This window comes from Carcharhinus amblyrhynchos, chromosome 1 (genome assembly GCF_965287045.1).
Source record: "Carcharhinus amblyrhynchos chromosome 1, sCarAmb.v2.hapA, whole genome shotgun sequence".
In the NCBI taxonomy this organism is placed as follows: Eukaryota; Metazoa; Chordata; class Chondrichthyes; order Carcharhiniformes; family Carcharhinidae; genus Carcharhinus; species Carcharhinus amblyrhynchos.
The window spans coordinates 60,858,250-60,871,793 of record NC_137324.1 but is presented as its reverse complement, the minus strand read 5'-3'; the positions used below and the strand labels follow the sequence as shown (position 1 = coordinate 60,871,793).

Here is a 13,544-nt window from a genome sequence, read left to right as displayed (position 1 = left end):
TCCTCTCCCCTCCCCTTTCCCCCTCTCCTCCTCCCTTTCCTAGAGGTGAGGCTATATTGGATTTGGTGCTGGGAAATGAGCCAGATCAGGTGTTGGATTTGGAAGTTGGTGTGCATTTTGGTGATAGTGACCACAATTCGGTTACGTTCACCTTAGTGATGGAAAGGGATAGGCATGAACCTCGGGCCAGTGGTTTTAGCTGGGGGAAGGGTAATTATGAGGCTATTAGGAGAGAATTAGGAAACATAGGTTGGACTAGGAGATTACAGGGATTGGGAACGTCCGAAATGTGGAGATTTTTCAAGGAGCAGCTACTGCGAGTCTGTGATAGGTATGTCCCTGTCAGGCAAGGTGGAATTGGTAAGGCTAGGGAACCGTGGTGCACTAAAAAAGTTGATTCGTTGGTTAAAAAGAAAAAGGAGGCTTATGTTCGGATGAGACGTGAGCACTCGGATAGTGCACTAGAGAGCTTTAGATTGGCTAGGAGGGAGTTGAAGAGCGAGCTAAGAAGGGCTAAAAGAGGACATGAGAAGACTTTGGCTGATAGGGTTAAGGAGAATCCTAAGGCATTCTATAGGTATGTCAAGAACAGAAGGTTGGTTAGGGCAAGGTTAGGGCCAGTTATAGACGGCAGAGGGAAGTTATGTGTGGAACCGGAGGAGATTGGTGAAGCATTGAACCAATATTTCTCTTCGGTGTTCACGCAGGGGGACATGGATATAGCTGAGGAGGACACTGGGTTGCAGGGGAGTAGAATTGACAGTGTTACAGTTGATAAGGAGGATGTGCTGGATATTCTGGAGGGTCTGAAAATAGATAAGTCCCCTGGTCCGGATGGGATTTACCCCAGGATTCTCTGGGAGGCAAGAGAAGTGATTGCAGAGCCTCTGGCTCTGATCTTCAGGTCGTCGTTGGCCTCTGGTATAGTACCAGATGATTGGAGGTTAGCGAATGTTGTCCCATTGTTTAAGAAGGGGAACAGAGACTTCCCCGGGAATTATAGACCGGTGAGTCTCACTTCTGTTGTGGGCAAGGTTTTGGAAAAAATTATTAGGGATAGGATTTATAGTTATTTGGAGAGTAATGAGTTGATTGGAGATAGTCAGCATGGTTTTGTGGCGGGTAGGTCGTGCCTTACTAACCTTATTGAGTTTTTTGAGAAAGTGACCAAAGAGGTGGATGGGGGTAAGGCAGTGGACATGGTGTATATGGATTTTAGTAAGGCGTTTGATAAGGTTTACCATGGTAGGCTTCTGCACAAAATGCAGATGTATGGGATTGGGGGTGATCTAGGGAACTGGATTAGGAATTGGCTAGCGGATAGGAGACAGAGGGTAGTGGTTGACGGTAAATATTCATCATGGAGTTCGGTTACAAGTGGTGAGCCTCAGGGATCTGTGTTGGGGCCACTGCTGTTTGTAATTTTTATTAATGATCTGGATGAGGGTATAGTTGGGTGGATCAGTAAATTTGCTGATGACACCAAAGTCGGAGGTGTGGTAGATAGTGAGGAAGGGTGTCATAGTTTGCAGGAAGACTTAGACAGGTTGCAGAGCTGGGCCGAGAGGTGGCGGATGGAGTTTAATGCAGAGAAATGTGAGGTAATTCACTTTGGTAGGAATAACAGATGTGTTGAGTATAGGGCTAACGGGAAGACTTTGAATAGTGTGGAGGAGCAGAGGGATCTAGGTGTATGTGTACATAGATCCCTGAAAGTTGGGAATCAAGTAGATAAGGTTGTTAAGAAGGCATACAGTGTCTTGGCGTTTATTGGTAGGGGGATTGAATTTAGGAGTTATGTTGCAACTGTACACAACTCTGGTGCGGCCGCACTTGGAGTATTGTGTGCAGTTCTGGTCCCCACATTACAGGAAGGATGTGGAGGCTTTGGAGAGGGTGCAGAGGAGGTTTACCAGGATGTTGCCTGGTATGGAGGGGAGATCCTATGAGGAGAGGCTGAGGGATTTGGGGTTGTTTTCGTTGGAAAGAAGGCGGCTAAGAGGGGATCTTATTGAAACATATAAGATGATTAGAGGTTTAGATAGGGTGGATAGTGATAGCCTTTTTCCTCTGATGGAAAAATCTAGCACGAGGGGGCATGGCTTTAAACTAAGGGGGGGTAGTTATAGGACAGATGTCAGGGGTAGGTTCTTTACCCAAAGGGTGGTGAGGGATTGGAATGCCCTGCCTGCTGCAGTTGTAAATGCGCCTAGTTTGGGGGCGTTTAAGAGGTCTGTGGACAGGTTTATGGACGAAAAGGGATTGGTTTAGGTTAGTGGGTCGTTGTTTTTTTATTTTTTTTTAACTGGTCGGCGCAACATCGTGGGCCGAAGGGCCTGTTCTGCGCTGTAATGTTCTATGTTCTATGTTCTATGTTCCCCCCTCCCTTCCCTCTCCCTCCCTCCTCCCTCCTCCCTCCCCCTCCCTCCTCCCTCCCCCTCCTTCCTATGGGTATTTGGCTCAAGATGAGGCATAGTATAGCAATGAGTGGCCATTCTATTTACCAACATTTTATTTTTGCTGATTAATTGCTACTCATTTTTGTTTAAATACAGTTAGCTTCTGGCACTGGAATTGAAACAAGAAGCTTGGCAGTGACAAGTTGATTTTAACTATTGTTCTATTGTATGAGTGTTACTAATTTTAGATGCATAACACTCATGGTGGCAACAACAAAGCTGGATTTGCTCACACTAGCATCCAGGTGCCAGTATTTTGTTACTGGGTCTTTCTAATCATTGACTTGGTAAATTCAACAGGTTTACTTCAAAACTGTCACCAGTTCTACATTCGAGCTGGTGAGCACTCTTGCTTCACAGCTCCAGGGACCTGGGTTCAATTCCTGACTTGGGTCACTGTCTGTGTGAGGTTTGCATGTTTGCCCTGCGTCTGCATGGGTTTGCTCCAGTTTCCTCCCTCGGTCCAAGGATGTGCTGGTTAGGTGCATTGGCCGTGCTAAATTGCCCCTTAGTGTCCCAGGATGCGTAGGTTAAAGGGATTAGTGGGATAAATATGTGGGATTGGGTCTGAGTGGATTTGTTGTCAGTGCAGATTTGATGGGCTGAATGGTCTCCTTTTGTACTACAGGGATTCTACTCTAGGTAGTTTTGCAGGGAGGTGATGACCTAGAGTTATTATCGCTGGACCATTAATCCAGAAACTCAGCTAATGTTTTTGGGAACCCAGGTTCAAATTCTGCCATGGCAGGTGGTAGAATCTGAATTCAATAAAAAATATCTGGAATTAAGAATCTATTGATGACCATGAAACCATTGTCAATTGCCGGAAGAACACGCTTGGTTCACAAATGTCTTTGAGGGAAGGAAATCTGCTGTCCTTATCTGATCTGGCCTTCATGTGACTCCAGGGCCACAGCTATGTGGTTGACTCTCAACTGCCCTCCAAGGGCAATCAGGAATGGACAATAAATGCTGGCCAGCCAGCAACACCCATGTTCCAGGAATGAATAGATTCACAGTTCGGGTTCTTTGCCCATTTGGGGTACATATGGGTAATCCAGCATCTGCTCCACACAATTTTCAATGGATACAATATCATGATACATTCTCTCCTGAATTCCTGGTGGGGAGCTTTCCAAACATTAAGTGGAGCACAATGTATTGAGCAATATCTTGATAAAACAATGCAGTCTGTTGCATTTAGGGATAAAATTGTTGTTTGTTGCAATGTTTCCATTAAAAATAAAGATTATCTAATGAGCTAACCAAGAATGGTACAAAACAAATGCGGAGGAGATTCTCAATATCTTACCTCTGTATAATGTGTACTGAACCCAACTTGTGACATTTCCATCTCAAAAGAGGCAGCTTGTTGGTCACTAGTTGCTGGTAAATGAAAAGTGATCGTTACTAATGAAAACTTAGCTATCTCACAAAAAACCAAAAACAAAATGTTCACAAGACAGAAAAGCGAAGGATCTGATTTGATTTGATTTATTATTGGCACAAATATTGGCGTATCTTGAAAAGTATTGTTTCTTCTTCACTATACAGACATAGCATACTCTTCATAGAGTATTTGGAGAGAAGGAAAAGAACATAAAAAATAGGAGCAGGAGTAGGCCATCTGGCCCTTTGAGCCTGCCCCGCCATTCAATAAGATCATGGCTGATCTGTCATGGCTCAGTTCCACATTCCTGCCCTCTCCCCATAACCCTTAATCCCCTCTCTTATCAAAAACCCATCAACCCTCTTCTTAAAAATATTTAGCGAGGTAGCCTCCACCACTTCAACGGGCAGAGAATTCCAGAGATTCACCACCCTTTGAGTGAAGAAGTTCTTCCTCAACTCCGTTCTAAACCGCCCCCCCCTTTATCTTGAGGCTGTGCCCCCTAGTCCTACTGTCCTTTCTGAGCGGGAAGAGTCTCTCCACCTCTATCCTATCCATCCCATTCATCATCTTATACGTCTCAATGAGATCTCCCCTCATTCTTCTAAACTCTAACAAGTACAAGCCTAGTTTATTCAGCCTCTCCTCATAGCTCAACCCCCTCAACTCCGGCATCAGCCTAGTAAACCTCCTCTGCACGCCCTCCAAGGCCAAAATATCCTTGCGTAAGTACGGCGCCCAAAACTGCACACAGTACTCCAGCTGCGGCCTCACCAATGCCCTATACAGCCGCAGCAAGATCTCCCTACTTTTATATTCAATCCCCCTCGCTATGAAGGCCAGCATCCCATTCGCCTTCCTGACCACCTGCTGCACCTGCAAGCTGGGTTTTTGCGACTCATGCACAAGGACCCCGAGGTCCCTCTGCACCGTCGCCTGCTGCAGTTTTTCTCCACGTAAGTAATAATCCTTCCTACCATTATTCCGACCAAAGTGGACCACCTCGCACTTGCCAACATTAAATTCCATTTGCCAGTTCCTGGCCCATTCGCCCAGCCTATCTAGATCCTTCTGCAGACTCTCCACACCCTCCGCACAATTTGCCTTTCCACCAATCTTGGTGTCATCAGCAAATTTCGACACCATACACTCAGTTCCCTCCTCCAGATCATCTATATAAATGGTAAATAGCTGAGGCCCCAGCACCGACCCCTGAGGCACTCCACTAGTCACCAACCGCCAATCTGAATAGCACCCATTGACCCCCACTCTCTGCCTCTTATTTGACAACCAGTCCTCTATCCACGCTAACACCCTACCCCCAACTCCATGTCCCCTGACCTTCTGCAGTAACCTCTTGAAAGATTGGGTGCAGAATATAGTGTTGCAGTTAGAAAGTTTAGAAGAGTTGGAGTTCAATCTTAAGAGTGTAGAACAGGAGTAAATGATGGAATTAGAACATAGAACATAGAACTTAGAACACTACAGCACAAACAGGCCCTTCGGCCCACAAGTTGCGCCGATCACATCTATACCTACCAAGCCATTGAACTATCTGTAGATTCCAATGCCATTAGATCCCATATACTCATCCAGAAGTCTTTTAAAAGACCCCAGCGAGTTCGCCTCCACCACCACTGACGGTAGCCGATTCCACTCACTCACCACCCTCTGAGTGAAAAACTTACCCCTAACATCTCCTCTGTACTTGCTTCCCTGCACCTTAAATCTGTGTCCCCTCGTAGCGACCATTTCAGCCCTGGGAAATAGCCTCTGAGAATCCACCCTATCTATTCCTCTCAGCATCTTATAAACCTCTATCAGGTCGCCTCTCAACCTTCATCTCTCCAGGGAGAAGAGTCCCAGCTCCCTCAGCCTATCTTCATAAGGCATGCCTCCCAATCCAGGCAACATCCTTGTAAATCTCCTCTGCACCCTCTCAATAGCTTCCACATCCTTCCTGTAGTGAGGCGACCAGAACTGTGCACAGTACTCCAAGTGGGGTCTGACAAGGGTCATGTAAAGTTGCAGCATTACCTCCCGACTCCTAAACTCAGTCCCTCGATCAATGAAGGCCAGTTCACCATATGCCTTCTTGACCACATCCTCCACCAGCGAGGCCGATTTAAGAGTCCTATGGACCCGGACCCCAAGATCTTTCTGCTCTTCAACCCAGCTAAGACTCCTACCCTTGATATTGTACTCCTGCATCCTGTTCGTCCTGCCAAAATGGACCACTACACATTTATCCACGTTGAAGTCCATCTGCCACTTCTCCGCCCAGTCTTGCATCCTAGCTATGTCACGCTGCAACTTCTGACATCCCTCCAGACTATCCACAACACCACCAACCTTCGTATCGTCGGCGAACTTTCTAACCCATCCCTCCACTTCCTCATCTAGGTCATTTCTGAAAATGACAAATAGCAAGGGTCCTAGAACAGATCCCTGGGGCACTCCACTGGTGACCGACCTCTATGCAGAAAAAGACCCATCCACAACCACTCTCTGCCTTCTGCAGGCAAGCCAGTTCTGGATCCACAAGGCCAAAGCCCCTTGGATCCCATGCCCTCTCACCTTCTTAGAGGGTATGCTGGTCGATGGCCAGCACATCTATATGTTGACCCTTGATCCCATTTGCACAGAGTAAGTGCGCCTGGGACACAGTTATACCACTTAGCCACTAAAGTGGAACTGTGGTCTTAAGGCCACTGCTCAGAGATTCCACGTAGGGAAGTGGTGTAAGTAGGCATAATTTGAGGTCATTTTCATGGTTGAATGATGTTTTTGTGGATGGTTGGCTGCTTGTCAGTTTTATTGCTCCTGCCCTTAAGGAGAGGCCAGTGTTAGCATATCAGAAATAATAGAAAGAAATGAGTGGCTTTCATTTTCTGTTTTAGTCTATACTCTTGGAAATATGATGTCAGAAGTATAACATGCATGTACCAATTATATAACTTGTTTCTAATACCACTGGTTCTTGCCTGATGCTTTCCAGGGTAAATCCAAAGATAGGTTGATGAAGAAGTAGGGATGGGATCAAAAAGTAAGTTTTGTGGTCTTAATAAGGAAAGAAAGGATTTGAAACAAGAGAAATGGTTCAAAAAGAATGAGGTGCAGAACATGATCTGCACCACACAATCTGGATCAAAGAGTCACTCCAAGCGCCTGATAATTTCTTCCTGTCCCTGGTAACATTCTTCTAACCTCAACCCATAAGGTCTTTGAAAAAATATTTTTAAGACGCGGGTTGATGGGTTTTTGATAAGCGAGGGGATTAAAGGTTATGGGGAGAGGGCGGGAATGTGGAACTGAGCCACGACAGATCAGCCATGATCTTATTGAATGGCGGGGCAGGCTCGAAGGGATAGATGGCCTACTCCTGCTCCTATTTCTTATGTTCTTATGTTAAAAATCTATTATCCTGCAGACCTGTAGCCCTTTTTCAAGCATCTGCTTTTTTTGTATAACAAATAAAACATTAAAATAGGAACACAGCTTTTATTGCCCATATTATTTTGCTCTTAGATAGCATTCTGGAGATTAGTTGTTAATTCCTGGAGATTCCAAGCCAATCTTGGGAGGTTGGCAACAATTTAATACTATCAAGTTTTTTTTGTATTTATAACAGCAATATAGGGACATAAGAACATAAGAACTAGGAGCAGGAGTAAGCCATCTGGCTCCTCGAGCCTGCTCCGTCATTCAATAAGATCATGGCTGATCTTTTCGTGGACTCAGCTCCACTTACCCGCCAGTTCATCGTATCCCTTAATTCCTTTACTGTTCAAAAATGTATCTATCCTTGCCTTAAGAACATTCAATGAAATGGCCTCAACTGCTTCACTAGGCAGGGAATTCCACAGATTCGCAACCCTTTGTGTGAAGAAGTTCCTCCTCAACTCATTCCTAAATCTGTTTCTCCTTATTTTAAGGCCATGCCCCCTAGTTCTGGTTTCACCCGCCAGTGGAAAGAACTTCCCTGCTTCTATTTCCTTCATAATCTTACATGTTTCTATAAGATCTCCCCTCATTTTTCTGAATTCCAATGAGTATATCCCCAGTCTACTCAGTCTCTCCTCATAAGCCAACCCTCTCAACTGAGGAATCAACCTAGTGAACCTCCTCTGCACCCCCTCCAGTGTCAAAATATCCTTTCTCAAGTAAGGTGACCAAAACTTTACACAGTACTCCAGATATGGCCTCACCAGAACCTTATACAGCTGTAATATAACCTCCCTGTTTTTAAACTCCATTCCTCTAGCAATGAAGGACAAAATTCCATTTGCCTTCTTAATTACCTGCTGCACATGCAAAACAACTCTTGAGATTCCCGCACAAGGACACCCAGGTCCCTCGGCACAGCAGTATGCTGCAATTTTTTTTCATTTAAACAATAGTCCATTTTGCTGTTATTCCTACCAAAATGGATGACCTCACATTTACCAACATTGTACTCCATTTGCCAGACCCTCGTCCACTCACTTAGATGATCTATACCCCTTTGCAGACTTTTAGTGTCCTCTGCACACTTTGCTCTATCACTCATCTTAGTGTCATCTGTGAATTTTGACACGCTACACTTGGTCTCCAACTCCAAATCATCTATGTATTGTAAACAATTGCTGTCTGATCCCTGAGGTACACTACTAATAAGAAAAGCCAATGAATGTGACTTAGTGGATGGTTGATGTTGAGTTGTTAGTCCTCCTAAATTATCAGTAGCTAATGTAATACCGCTGTTTAAGAAGGGAGGGAGGCAGCAGACGGGAAATTATAGACCGGTTAGCCTGGCTTCATTCATTGGCAAGATTTTAGAGTCCATTATTAAAGATGAGATGGCAGAGTACTTGGAAGTGCATGATAAAGTAGGATTGAGTCAGCACAGATTTGTCAAGGAAAGGTCATGTCTGACAAATCTGTTAGAGTTCTTTGAGGAGATAACAAGGAAGTTAGATAAAGAAGAACCAGTGGGTGTGATTTATTTAGGAGACTGTTAAATGAGTTAAATGCCAATGATGATAAGGGTAAAATCCTGGCAATGGATAGAGGATTGGCTGACTTGCAGAAGGCAAAGAATGGGGACAAAGGGGTATTTTTCAGGATGGCAGTGGTATACCTCAGGGGTCAGTGCTGGGACCACAACTTTTTACAATATACATAAATGATTTGGAGGAAGGGACTGAAGGCACTATTGCTAAATTTACAGATGATACAGAGATATGTCAAGGGACAGATGGTACTGAGGAAGTAGTGGGGGCTGTAGAAGGACTTGGACATTTTAGGAGAGTGGGCAAAGAAGTGGCAGATGGAATACAATGTCGAAAAGTTATGCACTTTGGAAGGAGGAATGGAGGCATAGGCTATTTTATAAATGGGAAAATGATTAGGAAATGAGAAACACAAAGGGACTTGAGAGTCATTGTTCAAGATTCTCTTAAGGTTAACATGCAGGTTCAGTCAGCAGTTAGGAAGGTAAAAGCAATGTTAACATTCATGTTGAGGGGGCTAGAATACAAGGTCAGGGATGTACTTCTGAGCCTGTTTAAGCCTCTGGGTAGACTCCATTTGGAGTACTATGAGCAGTTTTGGGCCCCATATCTAAGGAAGGATGTGCTGGCCTTGGAAAGGTCCAGAGGAGGTTCACAAGAATGATCCCTGGAATGGAGAGCTTGTCATAGAGGAACGGTTGAGGACTCTGGGTCTGTACTTGCTGGAGTTTAGAAGGATGAGAGAGGATCTTATTAAAACTTACAAGATACTGTGAGGCCTGGTTGGAATTGACATGGAGGAGATGTTTCCAATAGTAGGAAAAAATAGAACAAGAGGGCACAACCTCAGGCTAAAGGGACAATCTTTGAAAACAGAGATGAAGAGGAAATTCCTTAGCCACAGAGTGGTGAATCTATGGAAATCTTTGCTGCAAAAGGCTGTGGAGGCCAGGTCATTGAGTATCTTTAAGACAGAGATAGGTAGGTTCTTGATTGATAGGGGGATCAGGGGTTATGGGAAAAAGACAGGAGAATGGGAATAAGAAAGATATCAACCATGGTTGAATGGTGGAGCAGACTCAATGGGCTGAGTGGCCTAATTCTGCTCCTATGTCTAATGGCCTATAGTTTTATCATTGCTTCTCTACAATTTGGAGCAAACTAAATCAGACTCTTGCTTTGAAACCTGTGGAGATATTGACTTGTCATGCTGAAACAATGACAAATCCAGGGAAAATAGCATGTCCTACCTTCCAAAGCAAAGATTTGCTCTCCAAGGGCTTCTGCGATTGTCACCAGTGCTTTTTCATCTGATACATTGAAAAAATGTTTATCTTTAGGAAAGCTTGCAATAGACTCTATTTCTTTCAGAAATCTTTCAGTACTTTGATTTCCTCTGTTGTAACTGCCAAGCACCTAAAATTAGATGTAGAAATTGATTAAAATGAATAAAATTTAATGCTGAGATTGAAATGCAGTTCAACACAGCCAATGTGCGTACAACATAATTATTTAGTTGCCAGGAACAACAATTTTGCACATGTATTTTTGATGAGGACAGATTTGAAACGACATAAATTTTAAATCTAGCCACTTAGTATATTGGCCTTGACATCACGGAATGCGAGGAAAAATTCATGGAATTTCCGTATAATCTCTGCCAGCATTTCAACAGATTGCTGGGTGAAGGAGTTGTGGTAAAAGTTGAAATGGCCAAGAAGACACCCTGCAGTCAACGGAAATGAAATGAAGTCCAAAATGGGATATCTGGTCTCTTATCAACCTTCTGCAATAAACATTGGCAAATATGCATGCACAACCCTGGATTAGGAATCCTTCCTTGCATCTGAGCTGATGTCTTATACCCTTTAAAACTTTGACCACCTCTGTATTATATGGTGTTCAGAGGTAATAAGATCTAACCTGCCATCAGCTTGTTGACATGCACTTATTTTCACTGATTTGACTAACTGCATGCTACTTCAAATTATTGTGAATATTTGAACCATTAACAATCTAATGCTTCCTGTAATATTGCATAGCATTACTTTTGATTTCTCAAAAAATTGTCCTTGGCTATTGGAAAATATTAGTCTAATGGTTAAAGATGGTACCATATACTGAGCAGTGCTGTTGGTGAATTGCAATAGGATTACATTGGGAGGGAACAAGGTCCATATCTCATGCATCTTTCAGAGTCAGTTTTAACTGTATGGGCACATTTTTAATGTCTTTAACTAAATTGCTACGTGAAACAGCTTTTTCTCTCAGGATAAAAAAAGTAATCACCATCGAGTATGATGCTAGCAAAAGGCAGAGTAACACTGAAGGATAAAACTGCGGTAAATAATTTACAAATAAAACAAATATTTTGTTGATCAAAACAGAAAATGCTGGAAAAACTCAGGCTCAGGCAACATTTTTCTATCAATCTTCTGCAATAAACATTGGCAAACATGTATGCACAACCCTGAATTAGGAATCCTTCCTTGCATCTGAGCTGATGTCTTATATCCTTTAAAACATATGTTCTTATGTTCTTACCTCTGTATTATATGGTGTTCAGAGGTAATAAGATCTAACCTACCATCAGCTTGTTGACATGCACTTATATTCATTGATTTGACTAACTGCATACTACTTCAAATTATTGTGAACATTTGAACCATTAACAATCTAATGCTTCCTGTAATAGCATTACAGAGAAAAACACAGAAAGAAAACCACAGTTTCTCCATAGATACTGCCAGACCTGCTGAGTTTTTCTGGCATCTTTTGTTTTTATTTCAGATTTCCAGCATCTGCAGTGGTTTGCTTTTATTTTGTGAATACTCTTGTCATGACTGACAATAGCAAGTGCTCTACGTATTATTTGTTCTGTAGTTTTGAATTGTCAATCCTCGCAAAGAGTTTACAATTCGTGGTGTAGACGTAACTATTCTAAGTTAGCTTCAAGACTCCAATTTGGAAAACATTCAAAATGGAAGAGGTGAACAGAAAACCTGACAGTGGTGAAATCAGAGAATGGAAAGCAAAGACAACTTGAGATGGAGATTGAAATGGTTGCGGATGTGAAATGCAGAGTCTGAAGGAGGAAAGCAATGAGAATATTTCAGGGTAGTCTGGGTAGTTAGGCAGAGGGGAGTAAGAATTTTAAAGAATGGGCAGAAGGGTGGAGCAAGATGAGATGATCAAAAGCAAGAAAACAAACTTTATTTATAGTCATCAGGATTATCACTGTTAGAAACTATTCCTGAATTAGTGTCAGCGATCAGTGATTATCAAACACGTAATTATATATTGATATAACATTTCTCTCTGCTCTATTTTAACAGAGATATTTACCTATTTAATATAAAGTGACTGCATTCAGAAAGTGCAGGCAAGAAGCTGTGTGGATATGTACCTTCCATAATCCCACCCAGGCTGTACCCGCATATCCCTACATATTTACCCACTAATCCCTCTAACCGATGCATCCCAGGACACTAAAGGGCAATTTTTTTCAGCTTAGCCAATCAACCTAACCTGCACATCATTAGACTGTGGGAGCAAACTTCACACAGATAGTGACCCAAGCCAGGAATCGAACCCAGGTCTCTGGAGCTGTGAAGCAGCAGTGCTAACCACTGTGCTACTGTGCCACCCACTTTGCTACCATGCCACCCACCGTTTGGGTGCTCCTGTCAATGCTCACAGAGAGAGAGTTGGCAAATGACGTCCTGCAGTCTCTCAATCTTCATCCATTTAAATTAATAGATGGAAAATCAGAGAACAAAGGACTGTGATCTCCAAACCCAAGTCCACTATGAGTGCTGCTTTTTATTGGGAGGGTCCAATCAGGAAATCAGCCTATAAAATTTCAAAAGGTTGAATGAACATATGAAGTACTCACCGCAATAGCAAACCTCCTAATGTTGTCTTTATTACATTCATCGATTACATCTGGTAGATGATAGCTGTCATGTGATTCGCCATCAGTTACCACGACCATCACCTTTGAAACTCCTTTTCGCATCCCCCTCTCTGTTGTAAATTCTTCTTTCCTGGAATGAACATAAGAACATAAGAACATAAGAAATAGGAGCAGGAGTAGGCCATCTGGCCCTTCGAGCCTGCCCCGCCATTCAATAAGATCATGGCTGATCTGTCGTGGCTCAGTTCCACTTTCCCGCCCTCTCCCCATAACCCTTAATCCCCTCTCTTATCAAAAACCCATCAACCCGCTTCTTAAAAATATTTAGCGAGGCAGCCTCCACCACTTCAACGGGCAGAGAATTCCAGAGATTCACCACCCTTTGAGTGAAGAAGTTCCTCCTCAACTCCGTTCTAAACCGCCCCCCCTTTATCTTGAGGCTGTGCCCCCTAGTCCTACTGTCTTTTTTGAGCGGGAAGAGTCTCTCCACCTCTATCCTATCCATCCCATTCATCATCTTATACGTCTCAATGAGATCTCCCCTCATTCTTCTAAACTCTAACGAGTACAAGCCTAGTTTATTCAGCCTCTCCTCATAGCTCAACCCCCTCAACTCCGGTATCAGCCTAGTAAACCTCCTCTGCACTCCCTCCAAGGCCAAAATATCCTTGCGCAGGTGCGGCGCCCAAAACTGCACACAGTACTCCAGCTGCGGCCTCACCAATGCCCTATACAGCTGCAGCAAGACCTCCCTACTTTTATATTCAATCCCCCTCGCTATGAAGGCC

The 13,544-nt window shown here is 43.5% G+C and overlaps 1 protein-coding gene across 1 annotated transcript in view; it reads right to left on the bottom strand.

Moving 5' to 3' along the window:
* Positions 1-13,544, bottom strand: part of itga1 (integrin, alpha 1) — a 181,416-nt gene that overhangs the window by 75,416 nt on the left and 92,456 nt on the right. Inside the window, exons 8-10 of the mRNA XM_080185552.1 lie at positions 12,736-12,886; positions 10,091-10,256; positions 3,772-3,845 (exon numbers count right to left, since the gene is read on the bottom strand). Coding sequence (XP_080041678.1) covers positions 3,772-3,845; positions 10,091-10,256; positions 12,736-12,886 — 391 coding nt within the window. The remainder of the gene's footprint in view (positions 1-3,771; positions 3,846-10,090; positions 10,257-12,735; positions 12,887-13,544) is intronic.